Source organism: Pelecanus crispus, chromosome Z (assembly GCF_030463565.1).
Source record: "Pelecanus crispus isolate bPelCri1 chromosome Z, bPelCri1.pri, whole genome shotgun sequence".
In the NCBI taxonomy this organism is placed as follows: domain Eukaryota; kingdom Metazoa; phylum Chordata; class Aves; order Pelecaniformes; family Pelecanidae; genus Pelecanus; species Pelecanus crispus.
The window spans coordinates 33,761,425-33,780,981 of NC_134676.1; the positions used below are offsets into that span (position 1 = coordinate 33,761,425).

General features: G+C 37.2%; 1 protein-coding gene across 1 annotated transcript in view; it reads right to left on the reverse strand.

Moving 5' to 3' along the window:
* The window catches only part of PTPRD (protein tyrosine phosphatase receptor type D), a 300,998-nt gene that overhangs the window by 217,829 nt on the left and 63,612 nt on the right, over positions 1–19,557 (reverse strand). The window contains 3 exon segments of the mRNA XM_075726637.1: positions 8,990–9,131; positions 11,425–11,427; positions 16,043–16,188. Of these exon segments, the coding sequence (XP_075582752.1) occupies positions 8,990–9,131; positions 11,425–11,427; positions 16,043–16,188 (291 nt within the window).

The following is a 19,557-nucleotide window of genomic DNA, read 5'->3' on the forward strand; positions in this document are numbered from 1 at the left end:
TGATTTATCCATTTGTAAGTGAAAACAAAGAAATTCCATTTGCTGCTGAACTAGTGAGTGGTAACTTTATTAATGCATCTTTGCTACAAAGATAAATGGAACAGTAGTAAGTCAGCTGCAGAACTTCATGTCAGTTTACAGCAAGCAGTGAAATACCTGAAGTGATATATATCATAACAGGATTTTATATCCTGCCTAAGCCTTAGAGTATTCATAAAAATTTCTCCCTCCTCACAGAGCCACTTAAATCACAGTTCTTTCAACCTCCTTCCACACTAATGCAATGAAACCTCCTTTGCTTTGTTGCATCAATTAAGTCATTGCTCCAGAATTGTTTTATTACTAGTCCTAATAATCAAAACATTTTTGTTTTGACAAGATCATTGAATTTCAGCTTCCTTTTAATGTTTACATGTTCGCCAAAAATATTTTAAATACTTTTGTATGTATTCTTCTTTGTAGTTTTTGCTTCCTATGTCCAACCTTTGAAAACTTAACAATCACTGTAATAAATACTATTTTATGACCTATTGCCAGGCTAATCAAGTTGAAGTGTTACATAAGCTTTCTTTAACTTCTAAATTACATTTTCAGATATATGTGAAAAAGCATTCTTACTAGGCCTTTTCTGTATTTGAAGATTAGCACTCATTACATTAAAATGGATTTAATTTTACTGTCACTTCAGTACACTAGTGTCAAACATGTCCTACATTGCAGCAAACATTTCTGTCACCCTAATGGTGCACTTGATAAGACATGAGCATTCACAGAAACTACTAGCCTGGAAAGCTGAAGACAGACCTACTACATGAATGTCTTTTTCTAGTAATTGCCTTGGTTTTATTATATTATATTAGGCATCTCATATGAATATTTTCTGTGATAACAATTAAATTGAAACTATCAAACTGCTAATACCACTGGGTTCCTTACAGATATGTTGACATTGTCAGGGGTTGAGCATCTAATCATCGTATCATCTCCTCAAACACATAATCTCTAGAATTACATTACTTTTTTTTAATCGATATGAAATACTGATGTGAAAAAATTCCCTAGAATTCTGCTGTCAATTTTACTTTCATGTTGTGCAGTAATGACAAATACATTGCTAATTAATATCGTGAGAGTTTGTTAAGTGAGTGGACATACAGATAGATAAATTGCATGCAGAATTTAGGCCACAGATTAAAACAACAACAGGTAACATCACATTTGATTAATTGCATTGGCTTTCATTAAGGCATTGGCTTCAATTGAGACAATGGTTTTAGGCCACTGAACAATGAAAGCTTGCACAATCTTGAACCCCGATTCTGAACCAACAGGACTCTACACAAGGCCAACATAACTAATCCCAGGAAAAATGGTTGCATTCTAAAAATTCTTGGTGTCAGAAAAAACTATTTTGTACTTATTTTTTGTATCAATTAAAATAGACAAATGGCCCACCATTTTACAAATAGATAAAAAAAAAAAAAAAAAACAATACAAATTTGAATGACAGTTTTATTTAAATTGAATTACCTTACATCCAGGCAAAAACTGGAAAAAGTCATATTTTTTACGTATGTACATAGACACATAGCACTACAAAATATCAAAATTATAACACAGAAGTCTAAAAAAAACACTATCCTTATTCAGAACTGCTAGCAGTTGTACAAATAGTTAATGCTCTGCCTTTTTCTTGTAAAGATCATTTGTTACAGTGTATCTGTGTGCTGCTTATATCTGGGTCAGTCTTTAAGGAAACAGATCAAAATGGTAAATTATTGTGTATAGCAGGTCATGGCTCTTCAGAGTTAGGAAATTTAATTTTCATTCTGGGCTTACGTCACCTGATACTGGTTCTGCAACAACAGACTGGTAGAAGAAATATTCCTCCTCCCCCGCTAACTCCTTTTTCATTGTTCTCATTGTCACTTGTTTCTGACAGATTTCTGATGATTTTGGGATGATGGTCTGGGAAAAGGGACTGAATCATCATAGGTATCAATGAGTGGGAAAAAAGTATAAAGCAAACATATATTTTAAAACTGATCTGCTCAGGTTGGCTTAGTTTGCATTCTCCAAATGGCCACCATATACACACTCCTGTTATCAAAAATGTCTATAACACTATATGCAGTCATTAGATACTAGAATGGGAATACCCAAATGGGGATCATGCTAAAATTAGTCATTGAGCTGTTGTCTGAAAGTATTTAACAGGTGTACATTCTTAGACAAAACTGTCTGGTGAAGAATTCTTTCAACCTAAATAGAACTGCTCTGCTTTTGTCCGGTATTATTTCAATTCCTCTTAGATCACAACAACTGTCAGACATCTATCTATGAACTAGCACCCACAAGTTTCTTTTCTTTCATAGACATATAATAAGAACAAATATGATATAGCCTTACTATAGCTTACTGATTTCAAGCCAATATTTATCTCTTAGGACCATCCATACTGCCTTATAAATGTCAGACATAAATATTTTTCTACTAATGTTAGTATTTTAAAAACTATAAATTGATGCTATGCACATGTACAAATATGTGAAACTGAACTGCATAATTTTATAGCATTCTATGTAAAATAGAAACTTGGCTGGATGAAAGTCAGTGACATGACATTCAGTGAGGGACAGAAGGAAGAAATACAAACCTTTACAAAGACATAATGGTAGCAGGTATTACTAAATGGCAGCAGGAAAACTTTCTCAATGTATGTTCATTCAGCAAGTACAACTGAACAATCAATCATGTTAAAAGAATATGTACAACAACAAACTGTTGAAAGAAACTTCATGAGTAAAAAAAATATTTGTAGGGAACAAAGTTAGGACAGATTTTTGAAAAATATCTGATGACTGGATACCTTCTTAAGACATCTTAAAACTTCTTACAAGTTGAGCAGCCTACTCTTGATTTTCCAAAGTAACTAATCTCTGAAAGTCTTGACTACAGAAATTTACACTGACAATCAAGAAATTTGGGATTGCCGTTTCATTAATTTTTTTAATGTGACGGCTCTACTTTTTGTGAGAAGTTTCTAGCATAGCTTTAAATTTATAATGACTGTAGCAGGTTCTTTATAATGGTGTGCAAGAAAAGGGAAAATTTGTACATGTAAAACTAAGGGGGAAAAAAAAAGTGTAACCAAAATATTCACTGATTGAGGAGAAAAATATATTTGATAAATTTTGCATCTAGGGACATGAGTGGAAATACAAAAAAGTATTAACTATAAAAAACATGAGGTGAGGCACATGACAGAAACTTCTTACAATACTTATAGCAGTTACTCAATCACTTTTATATATTTGAAACCACTAGAAACATAGCTTTTTAAAGAACTACACAAAAGTCAACAATAGATAACTATGAAATCAGTAAGAGCAAGTGTATATACCTGAAGTTGAACTCAATACCCTGCATCATATATTTATATAATAGACCCTTACATGTTTACTGATTGTTACAGAATTTATAAGGTGCAGTATTTTCTAAACCATTAACATTAGTTACCACGTATATGCCTGCACTATAAAGGAACTTAATATACACAGGAACTTAGAAGTCAGCCATGGGAAGTGTATTTCACAAAATTATTCTTTTGTATCCTGTTCTGACCAGTGGTTAAATACCACCACCCCATCTTTATAAAGATCAATAATTCATTAAGTATTTCAAATTACACTGCATGGAAGCAAATGTTTTATTTGCCCAACATACATTTGCATACCTAAAGAAAATAATTCAAAACAGTTTCTAAAGTTACAGCTAAATATTTCTAATGCTTTACTACTTTGTAAGCCATTTCAAGAAATCTGCATGCCATTCTATAACTGCCTGTAAGGTTTTTTTTTGTTTTTTTAAGCTTGTATTGGCTACCTCTCCTTTTGTTTCAGTATTTCACAAAATGCTTTTGTGTGACTGTCAAGCAGCTGTGTTTTGTTCCTTAATCTTCGTTGCACAGCTCCCCAGGAGAGACTTTACAACATAAACTGCAAAGTACCATTTTCACAGCAGGAACAACAGTGTTCCTCTTCAAAAAGAGGCATAATAAAAATAGGACTGTAATGAACATGCTAATTCTGGTCACAAGGTGCTACATATAGCATGATCTGCAAGTTCAGGAAGTTTGGGGGAAAGATACTCCTTCAGCACTTCAAAAATCTTCTCATACAATACGTGTTTGAGATAAATGTCTTTCCAGCATATGAAGTTCTCACACAGGTATTTTCGTGCTTTCCTTGTTTCTATTCATTCCACTTTCAATAGCCTGTCCTACTAGGAGCCCCCTGGCAATAATCACTGTGACTATACAGCAAACTGTTAAGTCAGATAAACACTGGTATACATCGTTTATACAGCTCCAGCTGGAACACGGCAAATTTCTCCTACCATGCAGCTAATACCTAGAATATGTACAGTCCTTCCTCCCATTCATCTAGAAATGAGAGACATCCCACAGCACATTTTCCAATATTATAGCCGTGCCACTCCATTTGTCTAATTTCCATGCCCTCAAAGATAGCTGTCCCAGATGACAGATTACTTCAAAATAGTTCCTTCTCATTTCAGTACTACTGGGTACAGTGAAAACACAGAAATGAGCTTTATTATCGTTGAATCTATTGCCAGCAGCAGAAACCAAAAATGTAGCACCTTGTATTCATCATCTCTGGTTTTGAGGGTTCTTTTTTTGTTTTTTTAAACAGTGTGGAAATGTTCTGCACTTCTGAGAGTCTAATAAAAATCATCTCTCTCAATTATCTCAATCTCTGCGCGTATCAATGGACAGGGAAATACTGTTGAGTAAATACTTCACTTTTTATTTTATGCAGCAATGACTGTTTGACATTAAATCAATCGGTTTCTAAAAAGCATAAAAAGGAATAACTGCCCTAGGCACTGCCCATAGAAATTTTACTTTAATTCCTCTATCCTTGTACAGTGCCTGTGCTACAAAGATGCTGTATGTCAATACTTTCATAATGCACAGCATGATCAACAATAGTAGACAAAATTATGGGCTGAGAAAACAAACTACCTTCTGCTTAAGTGCCCTGTGTAGTCTCTCTGTTTACTTCCCAGACAGCAAACAGTAGTGATACTACAATGTACTCAGGCATTCTGCTCTACTGGACCTTCTCCATCCTTGCTTAAAATCTGCACTCTTCTGTGCTGCAGTTGTATACCTTCTCAGGAGGTAGTTGAAGCTAAGTTTCTTTAGGTCCTCATAGTCTTGGCAGAACTTTATCAAGGAATAATAATAAAAAAATAATTTAAAAAATTAAAAGCAGGATTCCTTAAAATTAATGGCATGGAATTGTTGCTGTTTTGTCTACTAGGAGGCAAGTTATTTCCTCCTTCCTGAACAATTTATGTACTTGCATATGATGGCAGAATCCTTGTTCTATAGCTATGAAAAATGCCTGTTATCCACCATTTGCAAGACCAAAAAACAGAGTTAGGTGGCTTTAACAAGAAATTAATGGACAACAAAAGGAGAGCTATTCCATCTCTGATGTCTGCAGAGTATGGGAAGATCCTACACTTTCCTGTCTTTCATTGCCTATTGAACACTGATAATTTTGAATTAAAGAATAAAAGCATTGTTCCACTTATATGGTTCTCAGCACAAATTTTCAAAACAAAGAGCTTCAAAATAAATAGAATTGACTCCTGTTGCCTGGAAGGAGACTTCCAGACTTCTCCTTACAAGCCTTGTTTCCCTTCAAATTCAGCATTTTCATGTGGGTGAATCTATCCTGGAAAATAGCCCCCTCCTTTATATATAGAAAATCAAAAGCAGTTTCCATTCATCTCAGACATTGACTTGGTCCAGACTTTCAAAATATTCAGCCTAGCAAGTAAAAGTTTAGCCTGGAATGTTTCCTGATTTACTTTGGCAACAGAAAAAAGGCCCAATACTTTGTCTCTGTTCAGGCCTTGAAATGTTATCACCTGTATCACCTGTATCTGCCTTTTCTGCCCTTTTTCCTTCTCACATTGTGAAGTTTCAACACCCAGACTTCCTTTACATTCTTACAGACCCAAGTACTACAGATTGGTCATAGCGTAAGAACCCAACAAAACAGGGTAAAACCTGTAGTGCGTAGAACTACTGTTACTCTATACTGCCACAGATAGAAAAACTGACAGGTTTGGCTCTAAAAATACTTGGCAAAAACGTTGCTGTTCTGTGCTGTGCAAATGATTTGTAGCAGTTAAACTGGATTTAGTGAAACAAACAAACTAACAAACAAAAATGAATATAGGTAGATACTTCAACTCCTGGGAACATCCTGATTTCACCAACGTCCCATATTAGGATCACAATACTTGTGGGTTGAATTATAAGTAAACTCTGACTTCCTCCCTACAGTGCCCTCTTGCAAGAGGCACAAATGCCAAGTTGGGTCTGTGACAGCACCATTATGGAAAGATTTGAAGAACATACTGAAGTTATACATGTACCTTCTGCAATCCAGAGTCACACACATGCTCCAGGGATGAGTAAAGCCTAAGTGGACCCCAGATGCAACTCATTCCACTCTGTTTTGGATTTGATTATGTCTGTTAATTCCTGTTTACATCTGTGATATATATTTATTCCTACAGCAGCTATGTGAGGCAAGGAGGCACTCTTTCCCACACAGGTATAATCAGATGCAGTATTTTCCACAAGGCTATTATTGTGTACTGTACAAGATGAAGATTTGTGTAAGTTTGCAAAGTAGAAGCTTATAATGGAATTACTCATCTTCCAGGCTATGCCCTTAGCACTGAACTATCCTTTGTCTTGGAAAGCAATATAGCAATTCATTGTACTTACAGCACTTCAAAATTTTAACCCTGCCAAAATTTACAATGCCCTGTTATCTGCATGGCCCTTGCTTTCTCTGTTGTTACCCCTTTATCTAAGTCTACAGTCCCAGTATGTTCATGAGTTCTCATATGTTCCCAGCTTCAGATTAAATCCATAAATCTGTTCCTGAGGCCAAAGTATATTCTAGCAGTTGCAAAAGCCATACATATTATGGCTGGAAACAACACTCAATCTTTCATATTTCATATTTTTAATTACACAATTAATTTTAATTAAAATTTAAAATGTAACTTTATTTAAATTTTAACTTCATAACTAATAATGTACATTTTTTGTTCATCAGGCATTTGCATATGCATATCATTATGCATGTTTTTTAAAACCAGATCTGATGCTAGTGTTGTCTGAAGTAACATTGAGCTATTTTAATAAAAAACAGGCAGCAAAGCCACATATGCCTTACAAGAAATTGATTAACTGATCAATGGTAGAAAGATGAGGGCTGTTGCTTCTTCTTTACAAACCCCAAAATGAGAACTTTTGTTGGTTTAGAACAGTATCTTTCAAAATTCATGCAAGCAGATTTCAAGACCAGAAAGTCCTGTAAACACATTTCAAGAAGCTCTGACGACAAAGAAAACTTCTTCCACCTGAGTTTTCACACTGGTTTTTGCCTTTTTTTCCCCTCCTCCCTTTTCACATCTCCCTTTAACTTACAAAACTTTTAATGCAGTATGAAAATGCCATTTTATGTTCATGTTCAACAACGTGGAAGCTGTGCATAAAAAGTCCTTCTATCAGTTAATAAAGGGAAAACCTTATCTTAGGGAGTTAAGAACAGGTCCACAGTGCTGTCAAAACATGAACCTAACTATTAATCTTCCTATTTTCATTGGCTAGACTGGGAAGAATTTTTAAAAGATGACAGAAAGAACAATCATGGCATTAGAGATAAGAACTTTAAACATTAAAAAGGTTTCCTTACACCAGACTGCCCCTAAGAAAGCAGTATGTATGTACTTAGTGTTATTATTTGTTATATATGTACATAGTGTTGTTAGTTGACTTCAACAGTAATGCCAGGACTGTCCATACTGATTCAAATAGCTAATAAAAGTATAGAAATAAATCTTTTCTTTTTTTTTTAATAAAAATCCAACTTCAGAGAAAAATAAGAGAAAAGAAACCTCTCTGTCACCCTACGTTTGTTGGCATAGAAGGATCAAAAAGAAAAATTTAAACCATACATTTTACAAATTTTCTTCTAAATTCTGTAAAGCTGACTAATCATCTTCAATTCCTATAAACAGGCTCCTAGCAGTTATATGCAAATTAAGTAATACCATGTAATATCACAATACAAGACAGTAATCTTCAGTTCATAAAAGCAACCCTGCAGACTGAAGAGTGTGGTATTTCATGAAGTGTCTCCAAATTCAGTTTCCATTCATCTCCAGGTGACAGAATGAAACATTCAGGTCATTTGACTACTAGCATTTACTCCTCTGAGTATTACCGAGACAGTAGACTTGGCAGTAGATTCATATCCTCACTGCTAAAGGATAGTTGAAAAAATGGATTTTTTCCTTTACTGTCTTCAAAAAGTTCTTGCTGAAGTAAGAATGCAATTCAGGATTCAGGTGATGTATATTTGAAATGGAAGAAGCCCTCCCCTTTTTTATGTGTTATATCTTGTGGGGAAAATCTTGTAGCAGCTTAACCTCATCTAAAAACCCTTCACGCAACTTTTCAAGGTCACTGTTAATTGGGCAAATTTCTGTGTAAATGCTGATTACACAAAGCTAAGCTATCCAGCCAGCACTAAAATGTAAATCAAATGCATTCATAAAGCATTGTTTTTTGATTAATAATTGATATAATAACCTGTTGTGCACAGCACTCGTTTCACTTATTTCTTACCTCTTTTCTTCACTCTAATGTGTCATACCCTGCATACTCACATTGCTATTTTATGGTCAAAAATCAGAAATATGATATTCAAGTGTTATGTGAAAAAGTTTGTATTTAACAGCTTCAGGACTGTAATAGTGCCCATTTGATAAGAACTGTACTTAACCTTCCCTGAGAGAAACCTCTCTTACAACAACATAGCACTTTCAGCTCTATAAAGTAAATTAGTTACGTTCTGAAAGAACTTACCACGTAAAACAGTGAGTCTCGTGGACACACTTATTTCACCAACACTATTGGAAGCCACACATTCATAAATAGCTTCATCTCGTGGCGTGCGCAGTGGTTGTATTCTGAGAACTGATCCAGATCCATCATCAAACTCTATTACCTATAGAAGGAAATGAAAGCTGTCACAGATGTTGTTACAAATACCTATCCCTCAGTTAATTTGTTCATGAACAATGACCTGTTGGTATTCATGTCATCAAAGCCAGGTTCATTTTTCAAATACACGTACCAGGATAAATTCCACACAAATGGGAAAATGATTATGTGGCAATGCCTTGTAACGTGCATTGCTGTTCAGTGAGTATTCGATGGCTGCTCTAAGACAGTTTCAAGAAAAGACAGGATGAAAAACAAACAACAACAAAAAAACACAGCTAAGGAGCTGTAAGGATTCTGTAACTTAATGCTCTTTTGTCCTGACAATCTCTCTCCATTCTTTTAGCTTAAGTACTCTACCTTCAAATACCAGTTACATTCATTTTAATTGCTGCAGGCTATATTCCCACTCTACTCAGAGTGCAGTTCACTCATTCATTTAGCTCCAAAGTGAAAAAAGGTCAGAAATTTCTGAACAAGATAGGAGTACTCATTTTAACTATGCCTTTAACCCACAGAACTAAGTAAATTTATCCAACAATGTATTAGAAAACATGTGACCAGTTAAGAGACTAAATAATAAGACTAAACTTTAAGGTTTAGTTTTTAAATTGCAATATTTACACAAGAAATATTAATTTTCATATGAGAAAGTATTAATTGAATGGTTCTTATTTCCTTCTTGTTCTGCAGTCAGACTCACATCAGATATTGGTGAGTACTGCAGCACTCCAGGCATTGGAAAAGCCTTCCTAAAAATTAAGTAATAATATTAATCTATTTAATCTACTTTTTTAAAAAGATTATTTGTCAATAATAGATGTTAGTGCCAACACCAGGTAAATGGCACTTACGAAGAAAGGACAGTCACTTCTTTTTTTTTAACAAAATAATTTATATTTGGCCATAATCTATATATACATACACAAAACAATTTACATATATGCCTATTCAGACATCTGTTTGTGTCTGTGTATCTAATTTACATACAAGTAATCTACAAGATCTCTATACTTATTGAGAACGCATGCAGCATGGGGAACAAACAGGAGGAGCTGGAAGCTGCTGTGCTACTAGACAGCTACGACCTGATTGCCATAACTGAAACCTGGTGGGACGAATCCCACGACTGGAACGCAGCTATCGATTGCTACAGGCTGTTCAGAAGGGACAGGCGAGGAAGGAAGGGTGGAGGTGTTGCCCTCTACAAAAGAAATCAATACAGTGTGAAGACCTATCCCTGAAGAACAGCCACGAGCAGGTCAAAAGCTTATGGGTAAGAGTCAGAGACAGAGGCAACAAGGGGAACCTTGTGGTTGGTGTCTACTACAGGCCACCTCATCAAGGGGAGCCTACTGACGAAGCCTTCTTCCTCCAGCTCCGGAAGCTTCGCACTTGCAGACTCTTGTCCTGCTAGGGGACTTCAACGACCCCGACATTTGCTGGAAAAGAAACATGGCGAGCTGTAGGCATTCCAGGAGATTCCTGGAATGCATAGACGACAACTTCCTAAGCCACGTAATAGACACCCCTATCCAAGGCTACATGATACTGGACCTGATGGTCACCAATGCAAGTGAGCTCATCAATGATGTCAAGACTGGAGGCAGCTTGGGCTGCAGTGGTCATGCGTTGGTGGAGTTCACGCTCCTGAGAGACATGGCACAAGCGAGGAGTACAGTCAGGACCGTAAATTTTAGAAAAGCAAACTTCCAGCTCCTCAAGGAGTTAGTCAGAAGGACCCTCTGGGAGATGGTCCTCAGGGACAGTGGAACAGAACAGAGCTGGCAGATCTTTAAGGACACCTTCCATAGAGCACAAGAGCTATCAGTCCCGAAGTGTAAAAAATCAGGCAAGGAAGGGAAGAGACCAGCATGGCTGAGTCGAGACCTGCTGGTCAAACTGAAGAGTAAGAGGGAACTGCACAGGCAGTGGAAGCAGGGACAGGTGTCCTGGGGGGGGAATACAGGGAAACAGCCCGGTTGTGTAGGGAGGAGGTCAGGAAGGCCAAGGAGAGGATGGAGCTCAATTTGGCAAGGGACGTAAAGAATAACAAGAAGGGCTTCTACAGGTATATCAACCAGAAAAGGAAGGTTAAAGAAAGCATAACCCACTTGATGAACAAGAAAGGTGAACTTGTATCAACAGACGAGGAGAAGGCTGAGGTACTCAACAACTTCTTCACCTCGATCTTCACCAGCAACCTCTCTCTTCACCCCTCCCAAATCGATGGACCAAAAGATGGGGACCAGAGGGGTAAAGCCCCTCCCACTGTAAGGGAAGATGAGGTTCGAGACCACCTGAAGAACCTCAATGTACACAAGCCTATGGGACCTGATGAGATGCATCCCAGAGTCCTGAGGCAATTGGCTGATGTAGTTGCCAAGCCACTCTCCATGATATTTGAAAGTGAAGTCCCTGCTGACTGGAAAAAGGGGAATGTTGTGCCCATTTTTAAAAAGGGAAGAAAGGAGGACCCTGGGAACTACCAACCTGTCAGCCTCACCTCTGTGCCTGGGAAGATCATGGAACAGATCCTCCTAGAACATATGCTAACGCACAAGGAGGACAGGGAGGTGATTTGAGACAGCCAGCAAGGATTCACCAAGGGCAAGTCCTGCCTGACCAACATAGTGGCTTTCTATGAAGGAGTAACTGCATCAGTGGACAAGGGAAAAGCAATAAATGTCATTTACTTGGATTTCTGTAAAGCGTTCGACACAGTCCCCTACAACATCCTTCTCTCTAAATTGGAGAGATATGGGTTTGATGGGTGGACTGTTCGATGGATAAGGAATTGGCTGGATGGTCGCATGCAGAGGGTCGTGGTCAATGGCTCGATGTCCACATGGAGACCAGTGACAAGTGGGGTCCCTCAGGGGTCCATACTGGGACCGGTGCTATTTAACATCTTCATCAATGACATAGACAGTGGGATCGAGTGCACCCTCAGCAAGTGTGCAGATGACACCAAGCTGAGTGGTGCAGCTGACATGCCAGAAGGACAAGATGTCATCCAAAGGGACCTGGACAAGCTGGAGAGGTGGGCCTGTGTGAACCTGATGAGGTTCAACAAGGCCAAGTGCAAGGTCCTGCACCTGGGATAGGGCAATCCCCAGTATCAGTACAGGCTGGGGGATGAAGGGATTGAGAGCAGCCCTGCGGAGAAGGACTTGGGGGTACTGGTGGATGAAAAGCTGGACATGAGCCAACAATGTGCGCTTGCAGCCCAGAAAGCCAACCATATCCTGGGCTGCATCAAAAGAAGCGTGGCCAGCAGGTCGAGGGAGGTGATTCTGCCCCTCTACTCTGCTCTGGTGAGACCCCACCTGGAGTACTGCGTCCAGCTCTGGGGCCCTCAGCACAAGAGGGACATGGACCTGTTGGAGTGGGTCCAGAAGAGGGCCACCAAAATGATCCAAGGGCTGGAACACCTCTCCTATGAGGCCAGGCTGAGGGAGTTGGGTTCATTCAGCCTGGAGAAGAGAAGGCTGCGAGGAGATCTTATTGCGACCTTCCAATACTTAAAGGGAGCCTACAGGAAGGATGGGGACAATCTTTTTAATAAGGCCTGTTCTGACAGGACAAGGAATAACGGATTTAAACTAAAGAAGAATAGATTTAGACTAGACATAAGAAAGACATTTTTTACAATGAGGGTGGTCAAGCACTGGAACAGGTTGCCCAGAGAGGTGGTGGAGGCCCCATCCCTGGCAGCATTCCAGGTCAGGTTGGATGGGGCTCTGAGCAACCTGATGTAGTTAAAGCTGTCCCTGCTCACTGCAGAGGGGTTGGGCTAGATGACCTCTAAAGGTCCATTCCAACTCAAAGCATTCTATGACTCTATGATTCTATGATTCTATGAAATAAAGTACAGGGTTGGGAACTATGGTTATATGCCCCTTATCTTCCCATTTTCATTGTAGGAATTGTTCAGTTTCTTCTTAGCAGTGGGAGAGGTCTAAATGGAAATAAGATAAAAACCTGCTTTTTTTCTGAGGAGAAATTGGTTTGATAGCCCACAGGCTGTATTACTTTTCTGTGTTCTTTAAGTAAAGCCATTGTCCTAAACAAACCTGGACAACACAAAAACTCCATCTGACCTTAGCACAAACAAAAGAATAATGAGAATTGTTGATAAACTGGCATTTGTGAGGGAAAGGAAAATTTCACAATCTTAAAGGAGACTAATGATTTGTAGATAAAAAATGAAAGCACAGGATCCGAATAAACACAATTGTTACACTTAGAAAGAATAATTGTTATTGTTTAAATCTGAACGCTAAGTAATACTAACTGGTTGGCCAGCAAAAACAATTGCAGCAGATTGGGTTGGCCAAATATTGCAGAGATTAAGTTTCAAGTCTGGTGTCTCCAAAATATGCATTATAAAATGGATTTACTTTTCCTGTGATGAGTTCTCCCCTTTCCTGAGTATCACAGATAGTTAATTCCTCCCACTCCCCCATCTACTGAATGAGATTTTTTTTAAAAAAGCATGGATTTTTGAATAAAACCAGCCTCATGCCACAGGGTAGAATGGTGCAAATTTTAAACACATTTTTTTCCCCTCCTTTCTTTTTAAGTTCCTCTGAGAAAGACTCCTTAGTAACTTAAAGTAGATTTTTCTAATTCATATTATTTGAATTGATTTGAAGCAAGAGGAAAAATAAGAATCCTCATGTATCACATTCATTCATAGTATACACTTGCAATATAAATAAAAGATGAAAGATTAATAGTAAAGTCCCACAAGGTCTTATTGTAGCCTTTAATTTCAGAAACAATGTATAGCTCTCACCACTATTCTCACTCAGTTGTGAGAATTAGCCTGTGAGCAAGAACATTCCATATTCAAGGACAATAATCTTCAAGTATATAAACAGGCCATTGTCACGAGAGAGGGAATAAACTATTTGTCTCCCCATTGTCAGATAAGACAATTGCTATGTAGATCAAGTTCCAGCAAAAAAGTTCAGGTTCCACATGAGAAAAAAAAATCATGGCAAGGTTCATGAACCTGTCTTTACTTACTATTTGACTTACTACTAAGTAATCAAACTCAGAGAAATATAGAAAATATGAATGTGAAAGAAGAGGAAAAGGATCCAAACTAATTATTCTCTTATTGGTGCAGTCAACGATCATCTCAGATGTTTCTTGTTTCCCAGACGTTCCATGTGTCTTTTCTGAATCTCATTTCTACTGTTGTTCTGTTCTCATTTAGAGATTCTACAGCATGAATTAATGGCCTTACTTTGGACAGGATGGAAAGCTGCTTAAAATACTGTTGTGCTCTGCACACTTTATAACTACTCTGCTCAGTGGTTATAATCAAAATTATAAAATACTTGGTAAGTGTTTTCAATTTCTTTGAATTACGCTCCACCTTACTTGGATATACAGCTTGTTCAACAGTCTATTAAAGGCATTTTAAAAACATTTTAAATTTTTTTTTTTTTACTTCCATTCAAGTATTTTTTATGGAAATAAAACTGTTTTATTTTTGCTTATTCTCCCTAAAACCAGGTACGTAAGTACATAGAAAGCAATATATGAAGCAAATAAACCATGACGTATTGCAAAGTAAAACTGAATCAACACAGTAAACATGTACATGCCCAATCTTTCACTGCTTAGAACTCACCTTAAGTGAAAATTTTGTGACCAGAAGGGGATAAATTGTGTAGAGTTTATAATAAAATTTCTGTGTTAATCCCTCTAGCCCATTACAGCTCTGCATATGCTTTGCAAAGTGCAAACAGTTCTTGGCACTAGGAGGCTACATTTAAATTCATGCTTTTATTTCTCACATTGCAGTAACTATACAAGCAAAGAATTATATTGGTTAATGAACAAACTCCAATGCCTTTAAATATTTTTTGAACAAAAAAGGAATAAAAAAAATTTAGTTTATACAAGAAATGCAATTCTTTTCTGCTCACATAAATCTAACCTGAAAGCCAGAGGAAGCCATCTTCCCAAACACTACCAAAAATTAACACAGAAGACTTCAATATTCAGTCAACTTTTAATAGGTATATCTCAGACTATTTGCTCATAAAATGCATTTCAAAACTGTTTTGTATACAAATTAGCCATCTCCAAACAGTTGTTTTCTTAATGCAGAAGTCTCTTATTTAACATTGAAAATAGTGAAGAGACACAGTGAAAATTATACACTCTTAGTGTCAGTTTTGGTATCCATTCTACAAGCCTTCTCCCATTTTCTGAGTTTTTTCTTCACGTTAAAGGTCAAGCCATACTTGTTATTAATTGTTCCTGCCATTAAAAGAGGGAATAATATTTGTTGTCTTATTTCCCCCAAATAACCAGTATCCTTTGAATAGATTATCTTCACTGTTTCCTTTAATTGAAGGTTGTGGAGAGAGAGGAAACAGCTTTCTCTAAACCATTTTCCTAGGTTATTGTTAAGAAAAGAATCAAAAGCAAACAAGTTTACATTTCCTCTTCATCAGCAGGAACTACAACGTCCCTTTCATCTCTCTCTGCAACAGTGGTAAGCAATTGCGGTAGCAGAACCAGTTAGCAGCCTAGGTCTGTTCGATGCACACTGTCACAAAAGGAGGTGGCTTCTCTCTGGAGACAGCAATCACTGCTCAAATAATGTTCCCCCTTCTCCTTCATGGAAAAGATAGCAGGCTGAACAGAAGCATGTCAAGGCTCCCCAGTTAGATCATGCTAGTTTAGAAAACAGCAATAGCAGTTTTCTCTTCAACACTGCTATGCATAACCAGTTTGCAAAATAAAAACTTCGTAAGAATGCCCCCAACAAATTATCCCCGATAGTCATTGCTATTTTGCCTAATCACTGACAATAAAGCACACATATTAGGATTAGAAGCGAGGTTGGAATTAATGTTTTTCAGAGGAACAGAACAATGGACCTAATACCTCAAATCTCTGATTGCTGACTTTCTTTCCCTTTTTGTTCCAGACAATTTTAGGTCTTGGATCTCCTGTGGCTTGACAGATGAATGAGGCGACCCCTCCAGAAACCCCTGTCTGATCAACGGGAGTTCTTGTAAACTTTGGTGGTGCTGAAACAAACAAAAAAATAACAAAATTAATCTAAGTAGTAAACATAAAAAATAAGCCATGTCAAGATTTCAAAACTAAAAAAGAAGGAAATGTATTGTTTCTCCAGTGACAGTATTCACCTGCAAGAGAAGGTATTAAACAAAAATAACTAAAAGGTCAGGAAAGTACTTACAGATTTTACTAGTGAAATTTATATTAAAACGGAAATCTGATAGCATCAGAATAGCAAGATCACACATTACATTTTATCACCATTATAAATAAAAAATCCAATTTGTCTTCTGTTGCAAAATGAGCTCATCAATCAGCTGTAATAAGATCATGATTCATGACTTGATGTTATGATCACAGGATGTCATGAAAATAGGATTCCCACCTTTGAGCCATTAAAATCAGTGACATTTAGGAGAAAGCATTTGTAAGTTTGCAGTGGTAGAGGTAAATGACTATGTCTTAAGAGTCCACGCAGAAAGGACTATAACAGAAAAGAGATTTATGCTTGGGCACAGTTTTACGTATAGCTCCTGTTCACTCCCAAATTACTCTCTCTGTCAGAACGAAGAAGTGAAAAAAGATCCAACTATTGCAACAACAGGAGAGGAGGCAGAAATGGAGAAATCATTTTAAAAGTAGGAAAAGGCATTTTAATGAATTATTCTCTTGCCTTCTATTTCTGTTACACCATAATTAAAATTAATTTCTCAGCTTTGTGAAATAAAACTTTCGAACTTACTCCAATGCAAGACGTGACTTCTAAAGGTTTAATATAAAAATCCATGATTACGTCTAATCACAGTACAGAAATGTTGAACAGTTCCTGTAAATATTTACCTCATTCTCTTTCTTAGCTGAGAAATTTTTAGAGGTCCAATACAGTTTAAGATGCTGATTTGAATGATATGAACACTTAGGGCCAATAAATAATAAAAAATCCAGCTCTTTGCTATATAGTCTTTCTCAGTTTTAAGTAGTTGTATGTAGTTGCTTTATAGCAGCTGTTGCAATTCATTTTTGCTCTCATCTTCAACTTTCAACAGTCAGCTCCTTTTTGTTCTTAACCTCTTTGCTCTTCTTCACTTTCCTGTCTTAGTTCTGACAGTTATGTACCTGTACTGTACTAGTTTTCATTTCTCAATTGCTGCTCTTCCCTTCTGATGTCTAAGCCCTTATTCTGCTGAGCTGTTCTTTCCACAGGCAATACATCTTGTCAGCATGTTTATTTAAATGTCAGAAACCAGCAGACTACAAGCATGCATGTATGTAACACTGGAAGAAATCCTGAAATAATTTAAAATGCCAAGAAAATATGATGAGGCCATTATTATAAAACAAACTCAATATGTTGTTGTTAAGTTGCTACATTAAATATGAGAGTATGCAGATTGTCTTAAATTTACAAAATTAAATTAGTCTTTTTTATGCTACTCTTAATGTGTAACATACAAGTACCAAAGATGATTTTCAAAAAATGCAGTAAAAATATAATGTTCCTGAAAATGTGCATGCTTTCTTCTTTAATTGAGATGTCAGGCAAAATTGTTATTGCTCAACTTTTCAGAATGCTCAAGGGCCCCTGAACTACTTCCTGTGCTAATTTTGCCTGGTGAACATGTACCTGAAATCAAATGCAACAGCAAATCTGAGCACAGCAAAATACTGTGCCACTGCTGCCATGGGGAACTTACAAAAGAACTTCTCTTGATGTCAAAAAATTGCCAAAACCATGGTAAATCAAGCACACTTAGAGCAAAGAAATTAAAAATCCTTTTCCAAGTCACAAGGTTTATGCCTGGACCACAGAAAAGACAGAAATGCATTCTGATGAAGAGCATCTGGGGTTCACCAAAACTGCTAGCTTTCAATTCTTTTCTATGCATGTATTAACTCAGCTCTCTGGTATGTGAAGAGACATGACTGAATCTGATATGCTGATACTCTGTGGCACAAGTTGTGATTGTGTGCCATCAAGTGAAAAATGATGCACTGCCCTTCTCTTTTTATTCTTTTTGACATTTTGTGAATTCAGTGTTGAACATCAAACCAACGAAAGAAAAACACTGCGTGGGCAAGTCCATCAGCACAGAGTAACTATGTATAGTAGCTCATAAGCAGCTTTTAAATTCTAAGTTTATGCCTCACTCACACATTCAGTGACTGCCCAACTGATAATTTCAGTATCAATAAAGTAACTTACTTCCTTAGAGACAATGTCCATTTTGGAAAATTTGTCAATTTTGCAATGCATTACAAGGGTCAAGGAGGGAAAGCAAGTCAATTTAAGAGCCATGCTGCGCATTCATTCCTGCAACACTTCACTTTATCTTGGGACCAGGAGGACTGCAGATTTTTAAACAACCAACAAAACAAAAGCAACAAAAAAATATAAGCAAAGACCATGTTGAACTATGTTAAATTAGCTTGGGGCAGGGGCAAAAAAAACCCAGCTAACCAACAAAACCCACCTATTAGGATTTATGTCATGGTCCGTCACCATGACATCTATGGTTGGCATGCTCTTACTGATGTGCAATACATTGTATTAATGATAACAATAATAAAAACAGAATAAATAAAGGGGAATCCCTTGACTCCTTATCAGACACTCAGAGACAAATTCACCACTAGTGTAGTTCAGGTAAACATAAGAGACCTAGTAATAATCTGCACCATATGAAAATTTACCTTTCCCATTGCAGCTGACCACAAACGAAACAAACAAAATCTCCTTCATCTCCAACACTCTGCAAACTGCAATGCTGTTTATCAAGTAGTGCACACAGCAGTATATATGAAACTAAAAATTTTCATAGAATCACAGAATCATTTAAGTTGGAAAAGACCTTCAAGATCATCCAATCCAACCATTAACCTAACACTACCAAGTCCACCACTAAACCAATTAAGGGTAGAGTAATAATTAATTTCATGTTCCTGGCTTGGTGGCTGGATTACTTTTTAACTAAGTAAAACTAGGAATTATTAAGGTTGGAAAGGATCTCTAAGATCATCAGTCCAACCATCAACCCAACACCACCATGCCTACTAAACCATGTCCCAAAGTGCCATGTCTACATGTTTTTTGAACAGTTCCTGGGATGGTGACTCAACCACCACTCTGGGCAGCCTGTTCCAATGCTTGACCACTCTTTCAGTAAAGAAATTTCTCCTAACATCCAATCTAAACCTCCCCTGACACAACTTGAGCCTATTTCCTCTCGTCCTATTGCTAGTTACTTGGGAGGAACCAACCCACCTCTCTACAACCTCCTTTCAGGTAGTTGTAGAGAGCAATAAGATGTCCCCTCAGCCTCCTCTTCTCCAGACTAAACAATCCAAGTTCCCTCAGCTGGTCCTCATAAGATTTATTC